General features: G+C 44.8%; 1 protein-coding gene across 3 annotated transcripts in view; it reads left to right on the top strand.

Annotated features, from left to right (window-relative positions):
- The window catches only part of MTUS1 (microtubule associated scaffold protein 1), a 77,361-nt gene that overhangs the window by 40,096 nt on the left and 15,736 nt on the right, over positions 1-21,529 (top strand). For all 3 annotated transcript variants that reach the window (XM_026033609.1, XM_026033608.1, XM_026033610.1), the window contains one exon: positions 12,375-12,586. In XM_026033609.1, the coding sequence (XP_025889394.1) occupies positions 12,375-12,586 (212 nt within the window). The remainder of the gene's footprint in view (positions 1-12,374; positions 12,587-21,529) is intronic.

Here is a 21,529-nt window from a genome sequence, read left to right as displayed (position 1 = left end):
TTGCAATACAGAATACGGTTAACCTTTAAGAATATAGGAGACTATTCTGCCTGTGTGAGAACAGAGGCTTCTTTGCTATCCTCTTGGTATCTGCATGAAAAATGTGACTCTAAAACCAATGATCTAATCAGATGAGGCTTGATCTGGAAGAGAAGGCAGAATTAAGGGCCTCTGTGGAGGATGGATTGCTAAATGGTGACTCTTGAACAGTTGGGTAGACCGAACTGGTAGGCCAAGTGTGGGGGTGTGTGATCTGGGATCTGAAGGAARTGTGTGAGAAGCTGTGCTCATACTCAGGTGGTAAATGGGTAATGCGAGGACAAYAGACTGGATCAGAAGTAGCAGCTGAGATGAGTAGCCCGTGTTCTTGGCTCATTGAGGGCCCCTTCTTGCCTAGGTACTTGCCCCTTTAGGTTCAACAGAGTTACATATGTATAATATGTCAGTATACACCAGTGTGTATATATAAGTACATATATGCTTATGTACAGTTGAGCTTGGCTGCTGGGGCTTTCCCTGGAACCAGGATTCCTTCRAGTCAAAATGTTCCTCAGGGTTTCTGAAGACCAGGCACTTTGTTACTGCTTTGCATGTTCCTGCAGAACCAGAGATGGATTCTGGATGTTGAAGGCCTGGATTATTCATCAAGAGTTTTATCCACTGATGGGCAGGAAGTGTTGGATTAAACTTGCCCAGGAAACCTCCGAGAGGGTWTTAAGAGCCAGTTAAATGAGTCTTGACAGAAATTTGTCTAAATGGTGGTGACTTCGCCTCAAGAGGGATTGATGAAGATGACTTCTGAAGGCTGCTTGCAGCCCTGTGTGTGTTACTGAGCATGACAGGCAGCCAAGTACCAAGTATTACAGGAGGAAGAGGCTTAAAGGTTGTTCTGTCCTTTCTGGCTCTGCCTTACCCCATTCCTTCCTTGTTGCAAGTGGGAGCTGGGACCTGCAAAAATCCTGGATAGCTGAAGAAAATGGTGGTCTGCATCATTCTGTGCATCATTCTCCAGGTATTGGAGTTTCTTCCCCACCTTCACACAGCTCTCACATGGTGGGTGTCTTCCTGTGCCAACCCTCCCTTCCCTGTCTTTTCCCAGATGTTGAGGGTATCTCACACCATCCCCAAAGAGGGAAAGCCACACAGCAGCTCTGAGTAGAGTCAGAGAAGGGTAAAAAGGTGGGGAAGAGGGTCAGGAGCTGCCTCAGGGAGGCAGTTGTTGGGCTCTGGCAAGGGCTTGTGCTTGGTGTAAATGTCATGGTTGGATTCCTGCGCACAGTTGACTTGGGCCTGACTTTATAGACACAAGCTGTGGAATAAAGGGTGAAAATCTGCCCTGTCATCTGCTTGTGATAGAGCAGCAGAGGGCAGCGCATAACAAGGAGCAGCTTTGTGTGCGGTAGGTAGGAGCTGAGAGAGAAGGCAAGGCAAGGAGGGAACAGGAGCCGAGATGAGCAAGGAAGACCAGTCTGGTCCTGAGCACACGTGTCCTGTGGGGCTGCCAAAGCATAGCTGTAACTACAAMAAGGTTTACAAGAGGGAAAAAGACTACTTTAAATATCCCTTGGCCTACCAAGAGCCACMCCTGAACTGAAAATGTATTTAAATGGATGGCTCACTTTAATTTTTAAGTAAATGATGACTGGTTGATGTATGTACGTACAGCCATACTGGAATACCTGTGCTTTAGGCATTGCATTACTAGTATAGTTAAGCTAGTTCTACCATCTCTCTTCCCTTTTTCCTTGCAGGCAGTGGTGTGCAGCCCTGGGTGGCTAACTAGYGTGCCTTTAGACTGTGCCAACTTGGAACGTGCTGAGTAATASAGCATCATTATTGCTTTTGTAATTTTCTTAAATAACTAGCACAAGCCAAGCCCACTGATAGTCCTGCTGACATGCTGGAGCTGTCTTCTGCAAACTGCACACAATTTTTCTTTTTGCTTCAGTCATCTCTGGGCAGCTTATTTCTGTTTGTTCATGTTTGGAATCTACTGGTTAGATGAACACCATTTTCAGTCCTAGCTAGATGTTATAGTCCCAGTAAACTTGTTGACTGAATCATTGTAAATGCAGTATTAAGACTGAATCACTTGGGTATATTACAGGTTCAAACTGCTACCTGTGTTTTTCCTCCCTGGAAGATGGGGATATGGCATGTAAGGTAAGCAGGTGATGGGCACAAAGCTGGAGTTTCAGAGCATTAGTCAGGTTTGCATTGGCAGGATGTGTTTAACAGGCAGACATCTGCCAGAAGGGTTAATTACACACTTAAAGGGATRCCCAGGCTCGAATGCTAAGTACTTGAACGTTTGCAAAGACTTGGAAAGCTCTTCTCTAGAAGACTGTAACGTCTTCTAATCGGCTAGAAAAATGTCAAGGTTGTTATAGGGAGCTTTTATTCTTTCCTATTGTTTTCGCTTAACTTTGACAACTCCAGTAGAGAAACGCAGACCCGGTGTGTGACGTCGTGGTATCTTGTCACCAAATACTGCTTTTGGTGATGTGGAGAGCAGAAACAGAGCAGCTGCTCGTGCAGTAGCTAAGAAACATGCAATACCAATAGAGAGCACAGGGCACAGTTCAGGGGTGTCGTTACGCTGTTCACCAAGGGCCATCCTCCAAAACTTGTTCTTTAAAAAATGCCTGGGCTGCTAGGTCCTGAATGTGCAGCACTGACAGGAGTGAGCTAGTACTCCTCCTTGTGTCTTCCTTCTGGAGGACAGCAGTACTTTGGACAGTGGTACRTTTTCTCAGTTTAGCTTAGATACCTGGTAAATATAACTTAGCTYCTTGCAAAGCTTCAATATAAGGTTAATGCAAGCTGTAAAACATTAAATGGTAGTTGTGCTCACACTCCTAAGCTTAATCATAAACAGTAGTAAATGCAGCATTGAGGTTCTGTGTGCTTAATCAGTTTAACAACRCAACATCCTAAATTGTGGGCAAACTGAACTTCACGCTGTGGTAGTGCCCCTTTGGAGGGGGCAGTAAGTGCTGGGGAGGAAGACAGCGGTGTGCTTCCCAGTGCCACAGGACAGTTGTGCAGGATCAGGAGCTGTGCTCTGCAGCACACGTGATACCTAAGGGAAACCAAGACAAGTCAGTGTAACTCCCTTGGAAGAAGGCAAGTTTCCAGTTGGGAAATATTGAGGTGATTAAYGGCTCGTTAATAGGGACGTACATGAAGTGACCTGTTTCAAAGGCTGCGATGTAAGGATAAGAGTCTAGTGGGGTAGAAACTGGAGGGTTAACACGATCTGAGGCTTATCTAGAAACCCTAGTGCTGTGTCACGCTGGCGTTGCTGTTATTGTGCTTGCTTTAGTCTCGTGGTTGCCTTTGGCAGCTCCTGGCTGCAGAGGGAGTTTGCTGCCTTGCAAGAAGATGGCAGGAGCATGTTCATAACCAGACACAAGTCCAGACCCTCGCGCTCTAGGGCAGCAGGCTTGCCACGTGCTCAGGGTTATCACCTGGGAGCCTTGAAGACCAAGTGTGTTTCAGATTACTTGGCCAGGGTAGGCCAAGTTTGTCTTTAAAAGCTCAAAATGAATCAAGGATTCCCTGGAACTTGTGAACTTTTGGCAGAGGTTGTGCTGAAGCTCAGTTCAAGACGTGAATTTGGGGGGGTAAAAAAGACCTTATTTTGTTACCTCTTCATTTAGTCTGTCTCATTTCTCTCCAGGTTTTCTATTTCATCTCTCTTACCATGCGATGTGTGCTAAAATGAAACAGCACCCTTGTTTCATGCCTCTTGTTGTGTCAACAGACAAGAAGATAATGAGCTGTGTGCTGCATACCACAGGTTTTAGGTAACAGCTTTAGGGCGCAGGACTCGGTGTGATGCAAAAACGTTGGTTTCCTGCCTAGTGATCATTCCTGTAACGGGCAGTGAAGCTTTGTTGTGCTGATGGGTCCTGCTTCAAGGAAGCCTTGCTCCATACCCCCATGAAACCCCATGTGGGCAGTGTGGCAAGAGACCTGTGTTGAGCTTGTGATTAAAACATGGAATAGGCCTAGGACTGTTTGCATGAATGCACCGGTGAGATACCTCTTCCCTTTCCCTGTCATCTGAATGATGATCTGAGAAGATCCAGTTCTGTGGTTGGAAACGAGCAAGAAATAGTAAATCTAAAATGTTTTCTTGATGCTGCAAGATAAATGGACCTATAAGGACAAATACAGTYTTTAAATAGCGCTGCCATGTGAGTGCCACAGAAAGTGTGCTGACTTGGCACCCTGTGCCCAGGACTGCATGGTGTTTCAGAAAAAGCAGAAAGGTCTTTGTGCCTCTGAAAGAAAGGCAGAGGGATTTCTGCTGTGTAGCTTTTAATCCTGCTGAATCAGTTAAGCATCTAGGCCAAGCTTTACCTCCCTACAGTTTAATTTTGTTCAGCCCCTGTGACCTTTTCCAAAGTTTCCCTCCTCCTCTCTTTATTTTTGTTGAGGATAATTTGGAATGGATTTGGTGACAAGTAAGATGGAGAACCTGATACCCCAGGCAGAGGCTGGCACCTGRCCTTAAAGAAATGGTACCCAAGAGGTTACAGTAGGAGTGAAGGAGCGGGAGAGCTGCAGATCTGCTCTCCAAGCGTTTAGTTGTTGTCTTAAATTTCACCCTGCAAATGTTTCAGGGGGAGAAGAGCTGCAAGACGAGAAATGCGTCTCTTCTTCCAGCTTCTTGAACCCCCCCAGCTAAATGAGTGCTTGGAAAGCTTGCTCATTTGCCCCACCTTCCTCAGAAGCTGGTGTGTATTGCGGGGCACAGCACTGCAATGCAAAGCTGTCTTGTTGTGGACAAGAACTGGCTCGTGTTCGAGTCCCTCGAAGCGTGAGCCCAGTGCGTTAGGGCTGTCTGCAGTGCTTTGTATACTGCATTATATGCAGTCCYGAGATGCTGCTTGGAAGGAATACATCACTTTTTTCAGGAATCTGTACATGCAGATGCTGTCTTAATGGTATTAGACTCTGGGAAGCACAGAAGGGAAGTGCTCCCAATTTCCCAGATTGTAGGCGAGTAAAAGTTTACAGTTTTCCCTTAGGAAATCAAGGGGGAGACCAAACTGATGTCTGAACTTGAACTTCCACAATCTGTTGCCTTTTAGTAGTAGCCAAGGATACTTTTCCTTTTCATACTTMGTGTCAAATGCAGTTGACCAAACTATTGAGCTCGCTGCTGTGGGGTTTGGAAGAGTTTCCTGCAGAGCWTTTAGCCTTCCAAACGCCCTAGAAACTTGGCTTATCTGACTTGGTGTTTGGTGGCTGCTTTTGGTGTTTGTTTGTTTGAAACCACTTATTGGATTTGCAGCCAAGAAGAGTTCTCAAGTTGTAGCTAGCCAGAGTTGTTTCCTATTATACACAAACACTCSTTTTTTAGTGCTCTTTCTCTTTTGATGTTAAATTTAGTCATGCTTCTTAACTCACAAACTTCTTGCCAGCCAAACCCCAGAAAATCCGACTTCTTTTTTCCTCTCAAAAGTCAATCAGTTTTTCCCCTCCTTTTGGACAAGGGAAAAGCTGTGAATAGATGCAACAACTGGATACCATCTTTTTCATATTTGAGAAATGTAAATACCCAGCTGCTTGCATTAAGCCTGACCCCAGGCACAGTCTAATCAGCTGTACAGAAGATGAAACCACACGGAAGGTGAAAGCAATAGATGTTTTTGTATGATTTGTTCTAGCTTAATGTAAACTTTCTTTTAAATTAATTTAAAACATATATTAAACTTCATTTAAAGTGGGCTGCATTAATAAACATAGTCCTATATAGTTGTTAGTGTGGTTTAGTGAGTTTTTGTATTCACATCAAAACAGCTTCATGCATCTTAAAAATGTTTGAACTCATAGATTTCATTCCTGTAATTTTAGAGGTATAAATTTTGGTGTCTGGCTAGTTTAGAGGACTTGTAGTTTTTGTTATGAAAACAGGGAAGAAAGTCAAGACATACCTCATCCAAATAGGTCAGATTTTATTTAATAACTTTTTGTTCTAATTGTTAACTTGTGGTTGAGAGCAAATCCTCATCAGTATTTGATTTGCTGTTAACTAAACTCTTCTTCTCTCCTTCCTTCTATAAATAGAAGAAAACATTAAGTTACTTGAGATGCATAAAGAATAGAGGCAGCTTAGCTGGAAGAGAAGCTGACTTCTAAGCAGCAGAAATTGGTATTTGGGAGACTATAAATTCTAGGTTGAGAAGCTTGCATATTGTTCGAAACCATCTCATGTATCATTAGTTACAGAATATGCTTGTAGAGAGACTGGTTATAAAGTTCAAAGCACCAGCTAGATTTGGAGCCTTCCCACTTGCTATGCAATGCCAGCACCTGCCCATGCAGTTCAGGTTAGCTTGAAGGATGTCTTAAGTGGAGAAAAGTAAAGTAAACCTGTCCAGAAGTTGCATGCGGAGGGTGATCTTCATAAATCATCAAATAATGGGATCGGGTTTCTTATTTTGAGGGGAAAATGCCTTGACAAAATGGGTGTCATTCTGGATGAAGCTGGTGTTTGCACTTCAAGAGGCTGGTTTCCGAGGAGGGCAGCTCTTCGCGATGCGTTTTGCTGTCCTGGAGAGCACTGTGCAGCTCAGGTGGGTGCCTTTACACGTGGCAAGCAAGGGGCTTACAGGTTTTGAGCTAGTGCCGTGGGTCAGGAAACAAAAAGTGCTGAATTTTAGTCCCTTGAGCTTTGTCCTAGTTGTTGCCTGTGTCCGTTAAGGCTCTGCTCTGAGCCACCATGGGGGGGAGCCTGTTCCTCTGCAGAAAAACAGAGCAGAGGTGTGCCCTGCTGAGCTGAACTGCTGCTGGAGCTTGTCTAGGGGCACTCATGTACTGCCAGCCTCCACAAYGGCTCTTTTTACCTGCCTTTACTCCCTGTTGTCCAAGATGATCTCTGGATTCAATTTTCAGTTTACTTCTCTTTAGTTTGTGCTTATTTCAATATTTTTATGTGATTATGGATGCTTAAGGGCTTGCAGAGTATCTGTGCATCTAGAAAAGGGGCTGGGGATCGAGGGGAGCAAACTATATCTGCAATGTATAGCTGTGCTAGGAACGACCTTGTGCTTATTGGCCCCATTAATGTGCCTGGACTGGAGAGTGGGTAGTGACTTTCTTCCAGAAAKGGGACTCTCCAAACTGACCGCTTGTCCCTGTGCAGCAACCTTGTGGTGAGCTGTAGATCCTGTGTCTGAGCCCACTGGGCTACAGGCCTTCTCTGTAACGCTTTGCAGCTGGAAAGAGCACGCAGTGGGTTATTGCAGCTTTGGGTGGACAGCCCAACTGCTCTGGGGTACTTGTGAACTCCAGAAGTATCCTGGGGCCATGACCATGCGAAGGGGCTGTCACAGCCCTTGTGAACTCCAACATCTGTGATACTGTGAACATTACTCAGGGCTTCAGTGTCGATCTGTCTGTATAAATGCAGGGCTAGGGGATGTGTTCTGCAGGTGGAGACTCTTCTCCACTCTTCCCCAATCTGAAGTCAGTTCCTTAATAAGTAAATTGGTGTGTTAGAGAACAAGCAGTAGCCTGGTGTCCTGCCTCCCTGCGTATGCTTTTACATGGAGTCTCTATCAACTGTCATGAAGTCTGCTTGCTTAGTACTTACAAGGGTGAAACCTTTGCTTCTATGAAAAAAAATGTTAAGCCAGATCTGGTAGCTAGAAGAGACTTCTAAATGTACCCAAAGCATCTCACYGACGAGTCCTGCTCTGGTGCTGGGATAACTGTGCATCATCAAGGAGCTGCAGGGCATCCCTGCGGCCTGGCTTCTTTCGGACATGGCTAAATGGACACCAAGAGCTGCTTTCATGAGGAGGGCAGTGAAGACCAGCCAAGTATATACTCATTCATTTGGATTTCCTCCGGAACTCTGGCACACATCAGGAAAGGGTGGTGCAGAACCAGCTCTCTGAATATACAATTGGAGTAAGTAATGCTGAACTGTTTGACTCTTGGCTCCTGCAGACGATTTGGATCCCTCAGAGCCTTTGTGTTGGAAAGGAAGGGCTGCTCCCTTCTTGCAGGCTGTTTTGCAGCAAACATGGTTACTGATGGCCGGGCATCCTGGACTGATGCGGATCAGATGTCTGGGAGTGGCTGGCTGGGTGACATCCCACAGGCAGTGATGTCAGCAAAAGATTTCTAAAAATGCAGGTGTGGCCCAATCTGGCAATTAACCTGACTAGGGCTCTGGCTGAGCCTCACATGGGGCTCTGCAGCCCTGCTTAACGTACTTGATTTCATACCTTACTTTAAGGTATTTATTTAGTACCTTCATCTTACCTAGCACGGTGACTGAAGCATCCTGCGGGCCGAGGTGGGATCCCAAAGCCCCAGCTCCRTGCTAGCTCGGCTGTCCTGGGAATCTCTTTGCTCGCCAGCACCCATGGCTGCTTGGAAGCTGTGAGGCCAGGAGAGGCGGCTCCGGCGGGGCCGGCATGGAGAGCCTGGYGACGCTGTTGGCCGACGTCCATGCGAGGCAGGTGGCCATGCAGGCYGGGCAGCAGGACCTGAGGCGCCACGTGGAAGCGTCGCAGGAGGAGATCAGGGCAGTGCTGGCCATGCAGAGGAGCCAGCAGCAGCTGAGGGAAGAGCTGAAAGCAGAGATGATGGCCGGTCACCTGCATGTAAGAGCGGTGCTTGAGGAAATCCAGCGAATGAGGGAAGAGATGGAAGCTCGGTTAAACACCCAGGCTGATCTCTTCTTGCTGATTAAAGAAGCGAGCACCAATTTGACGTGTGTAGACAAGGTTTTCCATAAAATGGAAGAGAGTCGGAAAGTTTTTACCAGCCTACAGCTTCCTGCGAGAGAAAATGTTGATCAAGAAATCTTCTCTGAGAACGGTTTGGATGAGGAACATGAAAAGAAGGTGCTTAGGGGTAAGATAATGGTGCCTGCAAAACTGGGGGTTGGTTTTCTGATGAGATGAGATTGTTCCTCCTTGTGCTTCAAGTGTTTTGTTTAGGCTGTATGGAGTGTTTTCAAGAAACATAAATTTAATCTTTGACTAATAGAATTGTCTGCGTTTATTAGGAATTACAGCTTTGCAGAACTTGCTCTTGCATGGTGAGCAAATCAAGATGTTGCTCTGGTTTTGCAAATCAGCATAAGGTGATGGGCCCTTCCCCTGGTCTCCCTGGTGCCCAGGAGCAGGYGAGCTCGGACAGCCGGCCAGGGAGGTACCAATGCAAGTGTCCAAGTGCTTAAAATGGGCTGGAATGTGCCCTATATCACTAGAGCTCTGTTTTCTTCTCTGCATTTATTAAGTAGAGAAACTGTAGGTGAAGTGATTCCCTTCACAGAAAACCTTGGGATGGGTGTGATACAACATCTAAAAAACAAGATTTTGTTTTATGGCAGCTGCCATGGGCATGGTGATCTCGGAGACAGAGGAAGCAGTTCTTGCCCTTTTCCAAGGTCACGGGATACTGTTTTTGCCAGTAAAACATCAAACCTTCCGGCAGTGGCTTAGTGCTCAAAAGGCTCAGTCATTACTGAGTTACTATTATTTATTTATCCTTCCTTGTATCAGTAGGAAAAAAACCCGCTTTATATGGTGATTCTGTTGGGTTACTGCAGTGCAGTACTTAGATCTCTAGCCTGAGGAAATTGTGCTTTACAAGGCTGGCTGCATAAACGTGGCAAGCTTTAAAAATATCCAAGCTCCTGCTTTGCCTAATTGATGGTCTTTAGAGTCCATCATCTAAGTGCTATATCGGAAGTTAATTCCTCTGCCTTAACAAAAGCCAGGTTCTTGTTTGGACATCCTAGCGTGTCTCCTGTAYGAATCTGGAAGCATCATCTGCTGTTGCCCAGGGTGGTCAACAGGCCCAGCAGTGTGGCTGGGGTGAATGTGCAAAGCAGTGGGTGCTGCAGCGGGGTCCTGCAGTGCTTGGAAAAGAGCAGAGCTTTGGAGTGCCTGAGGTGGCTGGGTATGGTGTGAGCCTGTGATAAAACTGTCTGGAGAAGAGGGTTCCCTCTGTGCGTATCTTTTTCTTGAGCTTTATTTAGACTGGAATCTGGCATTGGCTTGGATGTAGGTTTGAATTAACTTCTAGGAAAAGATTTGGCAGCCTGGAAACCTTGATTACCCTTTAGACTGGAATCTGGCATTGGCTTGGATGTAGGTTTGAATTAACTTCTAGGAAAAGATTTGGCAGCCTGGAAACCTTGATTACCCCAAGCAAAAAAAAAAAAAAAAAAAAAATCTGGCTGAACTTTGGAAAGGGTGGTTATCTGGAGTCTTGTGTTACTTAGTTAGCTGTGGTATCAGTGTGATGTGTAATATAATTTAATTAGGAAAGTGCATGATGTCATTTTTCTTAGAACAAAAATTGCCTGTGACCCTTTGTACTGTTTAAAGCAGCTTTCCACAGTCTGTCAAGGACCATAACAGATGGGTGTCAAAGTCTCTTCACATAGCTAACGAAATGGCTGTATTGATGAGCATCTGCCCCGCTGAAGTTAGCGAGCACCTTGGGCTCAGGAACAGTGCCCTAATTCTGCACTTGAGGAGGAGTATTCAGAGAGGAGGTGGAATATGTGAGAGTAGCAATAAATGAGCCAGTAGGCTACGGAATGCCCCCTCTGGTCTTATTCCTCTTTTCTTGATTAGTGTCCCTTAAAATTTTAAGGATTTTCAGGAGGCGACCAGGGCAATAGACAGTGTCCTCCCCAAGTTTGCTGGGAATATAACAGGATAGCTCTGAAACCTGAACGGTGCAGCTCAGAGGCCCAAGTCAGAGGACTGTCTGCATTGCAAGAGAGGAAGTCATCAGATTAATGAAAAAGGTGATAAAAACAAGGTAACTGGAACTGTCAGGCAAACTTGATCTCAATTTTCTATGCAGATACAAACTGTGATTTCCATCTTGGGTTACCATGTTGGCTTTCCTTGAGCAGTTCTGCTACTACATGGCGAGACAGTAGCTTTTTAATTGAAAATATGCCCTTAACAGGCAGCATCTCCTGCACAGATATGTAGTGAAATCTCCAAGAAAGCAGGAGCATCCAAACATTATAAACCAGAATACTGATGTTCCTCTAATTGGGAGGGAGGGATTTGCTTGGAAAATTAGTAGGCTTGAGAATGCTCTTCATACCTGGCTCAGCATGAGAGGTGTAGATGACATCAGTTTTTTGAACGGGAACTTAACTTCAAATGCTTTGAAAACGATGCAAAGCCATGCAAGACCGATGTGCTAATGTGATGGCTGATGTATCAGATGAACATGAGCTGAGAATCAAAGCATTTATTATTATTAATATTGAGCTGTGTGACTAGACCTCAACCTTCTGGGAATATTTCTGTAATCTTACAGTCTTCGTGCGAGGTGTTTGGGGCTTGAGAAGGGATTTATAAATGATTAATGCTTATTCATTCATTTGTTTTTTTTCCACATCTTTCTTTCTCCAAATCCTACCTTTGTTTTCTTCACTTTATCTTGAAGAAATCTTGTTAAGTTGAAACTACTAAGTAATCTGCTCAGGTGTTTTTCATGAAGCTGCCTAGGGATATTTATATATTGCATCAGTCTTTTATTACAAAAGTGTTTGTTCTCTGTGTGATCAAAAAGGAGACTAGCCCTATCTGTGAGCAGCTCTCCAGCTGAAGCGAAGGCAGCAGAGAAGCCTGGTATCTCTGTGGTGTTTACGAGTCAAGTGTGGGGTTATGTAATGTGGTTTCTTCTGACGTGACATGATTGAGTACTGTGAAGTGATGGAGGTTGCAACACAGCTGGGAGTGTTACATAAACTATGTAATTATTGGACTATGCCAGGCAAGCCTGAAATACATTTTAGAGAGTTTTCTAAAGTATCATCTTTGTGACAAAAACTGCTGACATCAAAAAAAAAGAATGCTTAAAGACCTGTGATTAGTAGAACTCAAACCTGAGCTGGAGAGAGTGGAGTTCTTGCAATGCAAACTGGAAAGGAAAAGAAGGTTGAGTAAATAYAGGGAGAATACTTCCCTATTCAGTAATGCACCAGAGTGCAGAAAATATGAAATCATGTTGCAAGCAAAAGTCACTGGCTCTGGGATAGAAATAAGTCACTAGACTTGGTCCTTACATCGCTAGGATAAGCAACTTGCCTTTTTGGCCCTATCAATTGAAAGCCTTGCATGCAGGGTATGCCAGAGTGTGTGTTGACAAGTGAGCTAAAGAATGCATGCAAGCTGCTATATGTAACGCTTCACGCTGCGCTTCTGAAGTTATCGTGCAAGCCAGTAGATGTTTGCTCTGCAGTGCAGCTGAAGTGACCTTTGCAGTATTTCAGGAAGAGTTAGTAGCTGCTTTTGTGCACCCAAGCTTTTGTGCAGTGTCAATAAAAATGACAACTAATCTTTTCTCCTCTTCCCTTTTTCCAGTTGACAAGGGTAAGCAGCGGAGTCCCAAGAACTCRTGCATACAGACACAGACCTCCACGGATGTGCATGGGACAAAATCAGCAGAGTTGACACAATATAAAACGAAATGCGAGAACCAAAGTGGAATCATCCTGCAGCTGAAGAAATTCCTGTCAAGCAGTAACCTGAAGTTCGAGGCATTAACGGTTGTGATCCAGCACCTCCAGTCCTTGGTAAAACTCGGTCTCTTCTGGCTTTGATTTGTTGAGTTGTTCCCAACAAGGAATGAATTTGTAGGCTKRARSMWWAAMYYYKKWWTTYCCCTCCAATTTCTACAGTCTTCTTGCTTCCTCCTCCTGTGAYTCCTCTTTGTATAAATCTGTTCAAATYGYAAGTTTCTGTTTGCTACAGGTGCCCAACTAATGACGCAGTTATAACAGAGTGCACTTACACTAGTGCTCTTTTATATGTATTTGTATACATATTTGTAATCTAGAAATACTTTCAAAGAAATACAGAGTAGTCAGGTAGAAATGTGGTTACCTATGTTTAAAAAATGAAGCTTCTTTTTTCTGTACATTCCATCTCTTTGGAACTTGCCCTAGGCATTAGCTGCAAGAAAAAAATGATGCTGAGTCTTGATATCTCTGCAGCCTGAAAAGGAATTTTTGAGATCTTGTGGCAAGGCCTCGTGTAAGGATTTGTGTGGAGCCCTTAGGGCTGAGCATGTCTCCCAGGTATATCCTTGGAGTTTTGCTCTTGTGGAAAAGACTGGTCCCAACAGATAATCAATATGACTTGGCTCTGTTAGCTGACACTKTGTTACTTGGCTTTATGCAAAGGGCAAATATCTCTTGAGCTGTTAAAAGTAGAGGTTGGTAATGGTAATGTTTGCTGAAAGGATGAAAATCTTGCCTTATTAGCACTATCTTGAAATTAWCAAGTTGCCATGAAATTTTAGATTGGCATCTGGATTTTAGAGTGGAATTAAATAGTGTGTTAATGTTTCCTTCTGTTTGACATAAGGACTTGATATGGTTAATAATACACTAGAAGGTTTTGGTCTGCACTGAGAGCTTTCAGGGGAAGAAGAATCTGAACTTACTGAAGGCAGGGCTATCACTGTGGACTTCTGCTGTAATGGGTGGTTTTGTAGAGTGGTTTTACATTTTTGTTTTTTGATTTATTTCTAATATTCTAAGACCATTATCAATCTTACTTAAAGTATTCCATCATTAGAACAATTTCAGAGTCTTGTATAAAAAAAGCACTAAGCTGTCTTAGCATGCTGCCAAAAGTGTAATATTCTCTTGTGGATATTAACCGCTCACTCTCATCTCTAATGCTTTAGTGTTGAGTTCAARCCTGGTTCAGCTCGGCAAGAGCAGCTGGCTCTGCTCAGTTTTGTCTCCTAGCTTAGGTTTATTTCCTTACACTGTTGGTTGGAGCACCTTTCTCTGCTAAGGAGCTAACTAAAGATCTGAAATTGCYGTGATACAGAACTTTTGGATGCCTGTTATCCAATCTGAAATTGTGAAATTCATATGTGAAATTCTCACTGCTGAATTTCCACACAGTCCTCTAACTACTAGAATCAAGGTGCTTATTATACAGTAACTTTTATAATTAATGTTTTGGCCTAAGTTCTTCCCTCAAAACTTTTTATGTTGCTGCTTTTGAAAATGCAGGCATACTTGATCTGTGCACCACTTAATGAGAGGAAGCCTGTCGTGCATACTTACCTCTGCCAGGCTGTTTTAGAGCTTGCTTACTGTCTCAAAATGATTTCCCTTAGAATAATAGGAATGGTTATTTTAAAGTGCAAGGGGGAAGGAAGAGAGGGGAACAGCATGGGAGTGGAAAAAAGTAGTTTTGCTTTTCCCTTTTCATTGTTGTTTTGGAGACGGAAAGAAAGCCAATGTTTCCTCTCCGGTTATATCAAATGAGCAATCTTTGGGAGTTTAGCCTGGGCTAAAGCTGCYTTTGTGTGTGTTGCTGTGCCCGTGGTTGGCTTAGAGCCTGCTCTCCGCCGCGCTGCAGCAAGGCAGTGCTGCAGGTGGGGTCTTGTCCTGTGCTGGTGGAAACTGCCGGGGCGAGGAGGGCTGCTCTGCGAGGGCTCTGCACAGGCTGCTCCTCTTCATTAGCCAGCACCTTTGGGAACACTGTCATAGATGCTCTTTCCTTGCTTCCGCTGCCCCTTGGTGGGAGTGCGGATGCTGGTCTGGCTGCACACGTCATGCCCAAGACACCCAGGGTAGTTTGGGCTTTCTGGAGGGCTGCTTGGGGGCCTCTTGGTGGCTCAAACTTTGTGCCTGCTTGGGCTGTCAGTTGGGTTTAGCTCGTGAGCTCTGAGCCCGACTGCTCCAGTGTGCAAGCGGCTGGAAGGAGCCTCAGCCTGAGGCGCTGCTCTCTTCTGTGTCTGGAAAGGAAAGAGCAAGGGCTGCGGGGGAGACCGAGGCTCCTGCCTCGTACCCAGGCTGTTCTGCACTGCGCCTCGTGAAGGTGGCTCCTCCGCGCTGATGGAGCTCTAAATCCTGGGTTTTACCAAGCAGGAGCTGAGGTGGCTTTCCAACGGAGCAGTGCTGCTGCAATGAACCACTGCAGGCTGGAAGCTCCCTTGGCAAGCAGCCAAGGATCATGTGGAAAGGAACAGCGTCCACTGGGAATGTCCAGCGGCGCCGCGTCCTGCCCGCGCTGCGGAGCCGTGTGCACTGGCAGCCCGGAGCGGGGCGCGAGCCGCAGGTGCCTGGGGCTTCCCAAGCGCTTTCCTGGGTTTTAACTTGAAACAAGAAAGGAGAAGAATGGAAGTGCAGAGGAAATGGGGAAATTGGCCATTCACAACAAACTCTCAGATCCAAGGGAAATCTTTCCCCTGTTACCCTCTTACTGTGCTGAACTCTGAAAACCAGAGCACTGCGGTCAGGTTGTTCCGCACTTTTGTGTAGAAATTTTGCATGTACTTTTTTGGTCTCCCAAGGATTTAATAGCCCCATTAGCAGAATCCTTAAAACCAGGATCTAAAGGTCTGCTAGGTCTGCTGCAGGTCAGGCTGTGGCTCCCTGCAGCTTGAGCTGTCACTGGTGCCTTCCTGCCCTCCTCCATCCATGTCTGCACCTGTATCTGCTCCCTGTCACCACCACTGGCTGCCACTTGCCGACCCTTGTGCTGGGACAGGTCAAGGTCCTGATCAGGAACAGCAGCCTGCTTATGCATCTGCCTTGTAGGTCTGCCCATAGCCCACGCTTCGTGGTGTATCCCTCTGGAGTGGTCAGCCCTGAGAAGTAAGGGAGTGGAAAAGCCCCAGCGCAGATGTGAGATAGAGGGCTGCATGGCTGGGAGTCCGCAGCTACCTGAGCTAAAGCTGCTGCCCGCCTGCASCCATGGGGAGCAGCTTAGGTATTCCTGTGCCAAGGAGAACCTCAAATCCAGGTAGCTCCCATAATTTCCTGCAAAAGCAGAGCTGGTGGCACCGAGGCCGCTGCGGGTGCTGCCTGAGCCAGGAGCTTGTTCTGTTGGCAGGTTCTCAGCCCCTCCTGAACCGCTCTGTGCGGTTCCTTCAAGCACTGCCTCAGTACTGAGCTGACAGCCCGTTGCGATGCTGAAACCACTGAGTGCTTGAAGGTAGAGAGAACTTGTTATTGTTCTCTTGGCATGGCACGAGCTTGGTTTAAATCTGGCTTTGGTAATCTCAGCAGCTGCTTGGGAGAGGTTCAGCTTTCAAGCAGAAAGCAAATGTCTCAGTATAGTGACTTGAACTGTTCTTTATTACCTTCTCATACTTGTATTTTAAAAAATGCATATGGGTTTTTTACCATGTTCAGTAGCAGTCAGACCACTTAAAAATATCTTGGGTATTAAACTGGGTAATTATTACTCCGTTCTCTTCTTGTCTAATAAACAAAATCTGATTTAAGTATTTTCAAGAGCCCTCATCATCATCCCTAGAAAGGAGACCATGCTCTAGAAAGGAGAATACAAGTCTCTGACACTTTGAAGTCTCTCAGCACAGTGCTRCGGAGCTAAATTCCTACAGGTTAATTTTGCTGTTGTCCATATCTTGTCCACAAAAAAGACTAGAATTCACAGCCCAAGTGTTGCTTGGGATTGACTATGGTGGCAGCAGGAAGAAGTTTCCTAGAGAGAGTGAATGTGTCTTGGGAGGGTAGGGAGCCTCGGKAGTAGGATGTGCATAGCATTGGTTCTGGATATGGTGCAGGAAGCACCATATGGAAGAAGGAAAGGACTGGAATTGCTGTGGCTGAAACCGCCGTCAGGAGTTGTAGGTGGAAATAGGAATGAGCCATTAATGTATGAGCCAGCATGTCTGGCACTTCCTGGCATGTGGATGAGGGTAAGAGTTGAGATAATGGCTTTGTTGGGAACTTCCTAGAATAGATGGGATGTTTTGAATCTTGGAGTACGTGGGTGTATGTGGCAGAAGAATTTGCTGTCCTGCATGTAAATTCAGTTTAAAATTTTTCATATTAAGTGACAGCAAGAGCATCCAGCTGAAGGAATAGAAGCACGCACTGCATCACAGAACTGACAACTTAAGGAAACAGTCATTTTTACCTGTAAACTGCAAGTATTTTGGCACATTCATTGTTATGAAGAGCTGTCTTTGGGTTAACTTTTCAATTCTAATCTTTGAGAATCTAACATCAGACTTGGGTGCTTCTCATCAGAGTATTTCTCCATYTGCTTAAATCCAGTTACTACGGATAGGTCTTGTAACAAGACTAAGGATGTTCAGTTGAGATCACTTCCGTGCTGCTTCAGGCTTCTCTCTCCTTTGCCCCAAGAAAAGTAAAACTCAGGTCAAAAGCAAGTGTTTGAGGATTATGTGTATGTATTCTATTGCTTTTTAAAGTGTTTCTGCTTAATAAAGGAGAATGAGAGAAACACCACAGTAGCTTCTGCATTGAAGGAGGTTGGGCCTCTGGGAACCTGCATCTTGGAGCTGGCTGCTAGGAAGCAGGGTAGCTACAAACTCTTCGCAGGTTTCTKTCATGCATAACAGCTTATTGACCAAAACAGCTGATATTTTGCTGTTTTGATTTAAGTTTCATGAACTTCAACATCCATAGGAAGACTTTAATATATTGATTAATGTGGAACTAGGCTCTGGTGAAGAATCTGTCTAGTGTTTTTGAAGGCACCTCACTTAAGGAATTTATTGGATCTTCAGGTTCTAGATAGAGAAAATGAAAGGTCTTCAGGGCAGGACTTGCAGTAAAAGTTATATGGGAGAAAGAMACGTTTAGTTCTGATGCAGTTTGTGCCAGACAATCAGTATTCCTTTACGTGACAGAATTGTTTCCCATGAATGCTTTATTTTTCTCATGCTTCTTCCCCTCCCACGAAGATGATGACCAAAAATTCATGACAGGAGCGAGCTAGAGCTAACTGGTACAAGTTCAGAATAAAAGGAAGGAGCTCGTGAAAAATAGAAAAAAGAAAAGGGGAAAAGAGGAGGGGGGGGGGGAAATAATTGTTGGCTTCTGTTTCCATCTTCTGGTTTGTACAGCCCTTCCTGTGCAAAGCCTTTCAGACTTGCAAATATGCCTGGTTTATTATTTTCTTTAGAATACTCCATGTTTCTCTGAGTCTGTTTGAGGTCTATGTGGTTTTTTGTTTTGTTTTAGAGTAAATAGAAGCAAATGGCTTTCAAATCTGGCCTTCCCTTTGCAGAATAAAATTAACTTGACCCCTGTGTATGATCGTAAAACACATGGAAGCACCGCTTTCTYTGCTGCACTAATGAATTTCTATTTTGGGACTTCTAATGAAGGATGGTCTAATAATTCCTTATTAAAATTGCAGTGGTTTTGCACCTGACTCTTTACCTTYACCACATGTGTGTTGATTTTTGAAATTATTAGTTTTTCAAGTATACTAGCAGTGAAACTAGGAGGCTGATCYGTCCGAGAGCTGGATCCCGCTGGGAAGGCCGGCCTTGGAGCTGGATCCTGCCCTGGGTGGCTTGGCAGGAGCAGCAGCTCCGTAGCGGCATCACAGGAGCCCTTCGCACCCTCTGCTCACAGGGAGAGCATTCCGGGATGGGCCACCCGCCATCCCAGGATACTTGAGGAGCTGGAACCCAGCTGGGTCTGCTGCACTCCGAACGCAGAGCAGCGTGTTTCCCAAGACGTGGTGCAGACCCGTTGCCATAACCTCCTGCTCGTTGAAAGGCTTCCTGTGAGCACAGCTCTCGGGAAGGTTTGGGAACACGAATCTGAGGAGGAAAAGCAGGTCCCTGGGCGTCTTGCTAAGTGGCAGTTACTTGGTGCTTGCTCAGAGGTCTGAAATGGGTCAGTAGTATTGCAGGAGGAGATAGGCTGCACAGTGTGGGCCAGGTAACTATTTAAGAGCTTATCACATGGATATTCATACAGGTACTTAAAGTTAATTTCAAAAACCTAATATTTTAGTACATAAAGGTAAGGCATTTCTTTTTTAGTATCTGSTCTTAAGGAATTTTTTCTTGTTTCATGCATTTCAACAACAACATGCAGCAGGATAAGAATGTCATTTCTAAAAGGAGTAAGTTTGGGATGTAAACGATGAAATATGGATAATTGCCGGCCGACGGGCAGCATTAGCCTGAGATACTTGCACTCTGCCTGTCTCCTGCTGCAGTTTGGCCTTTGACACCGGGTACTTGCAGAAGGGTGGAGCTTGCAGTGGAGCTCCACTTGCGGTGGAGCTGTGGGATGTTAGGGAATACCTCGGTGTTCCCGCTTGGGAATGATTTGTAATCTGTGCTCTTTGAGGTGAGTTTTCTCTTGCTCGTGTGAAGGTTTGTTGAAGGCAAGTGGCCAGGAAGGTTGGCCGCTTGTGTGCGTGGTGTAAATACCTTTCTGTGCCTTCTGGAGCTTGGACTTTTGTTGGGTTTCCCACTGGTAAAGCAGTGCAGTGCCAACCGCCCAGCCGTGGATGTGCCTTCACCCCAAAATGGCACGAGGCTGGGCCTGCTTGAATTTCAAGCTACAGCAAATATAGCTCGTTGCCAGGAAAAACAGCTCTTAAGCCTCTTAACTTGCCCACGTACCTGCCTTTAATACAAATATGAACAGAAGATTTCTCTAATTTACTCTATTCCTGACTGTCATCCTTGTGCTCCTGAAGCCGTTGTCTTCTCTACCCCTCTCTGCCTTGGGCCTCTCTGCTTTTGCTTTCATGTTTCCATCAAGTTGTAAGGGGCATAACTCGCCCTTGCCAATGCCCTTGCTGTTGCATACATATTGCATTGATTGCATACATCATCCTGGCGTTTCTGGTCAAGTTTTCAAAAAGCGTAAACCTAAGAAATCTTAGTCTCCTGCTTTGTGCTTGAAAACTGTTCTGGTAGCATCTGATGGCACTGGTTTGCCTTAACACTACTGTCCCCAAACTCAGTTTTTATAGTGCTAAGACTATGGTTTCCAGGTTTGTCTTGGCTGAAGTGCTATGGTTTCTCATGCTGCTACAACACCAATTTCTTTTGCAACAGCAATACARTTTCTTGTGATATAAGACAAGTGGGTACCAATCGTCTATATGGTAGTTGGCCATGAACTGGAATTGTTCCAGACATTRCTGTAATGTGATATAAATGTCCTCTTTGAGTCTTCAACAACTAAGCAAGGATAATACTGCTGAAATTGGCTTTCTTTTACTGCCAAATATATCTAGAGAGAACGCTGACAAAATTGCTCTTTGTKGTGTTCTGCTGCTTGAGTTTGTTCGTTTGACCTCTAGTTTTGATTTTTCAGCTATAAACTTGTAGAACATGGACTAGAAGTCCATGCGCACAAAGCCAAGTGGTTTGATATTCTAATTGAAAATATGTTCATACAAGTCTTCAGAAGAAATGTTGAGGGTGGTGAGGTGGTGTTGATTGGAGTATGTGGTCTTTGGTAGTTCATTGCAATTAAACTGTCAAGTTTTCAAGATGTGAAATTTAATTGAGGAGATTCTCGCATCTAGAACCTCACTTCTGTCAGAAGCCTGGCTAGGTCATGTTAAATTAACTGCAACATAGATCAGTCTGGCAACTTAATGTGACTGCATTTCATGTGGCTCCTTTGGCAGTTACGTGACCAACTGGTTCTTCCCATTCGAGGTTGACAGCCCTTGTGACTGACTGCTTTCGTCTGAATAGGTCCTTTCATGATTGGAGGTGGAGCAATGAGGTTAAGCAGCACCAAGAAAAGGCAAAAAGGATTAAGAGCAGTACAAAGCAAAAAGCCTTCAAAAAAAAAAAAAAAGTGGTAGAGCAACAATATTCCTTTTTTTTTTTTTTTTTTTAGTCTCAGGTCAGTCTTTAGTATATCCTCATCTGAGATCATCTCTTTTCATCATCACCTTGTGGGTCTACAGCTCTAAGCAACTGTCCAGCAGAGCTGGAGGAGGAAACATGAGATATGCTTTACTGACTGGTTAGGTGGAACAAATCAGGTTGAAAGATATTTTTGTTTCATTTTTAATGAAGGAGTTAGCATAGAGAATGAAYATGCAACTTAAGAAGTAAAGAGAAGAAAAATCCTGGAAACTATTTGCTTAGTGTGTTTGTAAGCTAGCATAGTAATGCAGAAAGTTATTGAAAAAGCTCTGGAAAATCCTATCAGATGTCTGAGATGTCAGAAGTATATAGTGGAGTCCTTCAAAGATTCCCTGTTTGGCAGTGCGCACAGTGCAAGTGATGCAGCTCAAATATCCTGCTGCAGTATCCACCGTTTCATCAGTGCCGTGTCCGTGTGGGCACTGATGTCGAGCAGGATGACTCATCTCCTTCCCAGCCACGGGAGTGGGGGAAAGAAGGTGACTCTTGTGGAGAACTGAGTGCTCTGCTCTCCTGAGGCTCTGCTGTGGTAGGAAAGGGGTGACTTTGCATCTCAGCCCACCCAGCCTTGCAAAAATGTTGGGGTGTTTACCACAAAGCTGTGACACAACTAACAACTGTCCCTTGCAGTGTGCCAGTGATCAAGTAAGTGCTGCTAGGACTGCTTAAACTGCAGTGGTGAAGAGTAGACCTTTTAAGGTCTACAAGGTCAAATACACAAGAATTTTGTGCCCTATCTTCTATCTGCAGAATAGTTTCCTACCACTTACATCACCTACAGGGTGTATAGCTTTATTCATTTTGATTAGTCTTCCATAAAAGTGGTATTGACCCACCACAAGTTGTCAGCCTG

The sequence above is a fragment of the Nothoprocta perdicaria genome, unplaced genomic scaffold, assembly GCF_003342845.1.
Source record: "Nothoprocta perdicaria isolate Ctin4 unplaced genomic scaffold, notPer1 scaffold_13, whole genome shotgun sequence".
In the NCBI taxonomy this organism is placed as follows: Eukaryota; Metazoa; Chordata; class Aves; order Tinamiformes; family Tinamidae; genus Nothoprocta; species Nothoprocta perdicaria.
The sequence above is the reverse complement of the archived record's forward strand: the minus strand, read 5'-3'. Positions and strand labels throughout refer to the sequence as shown.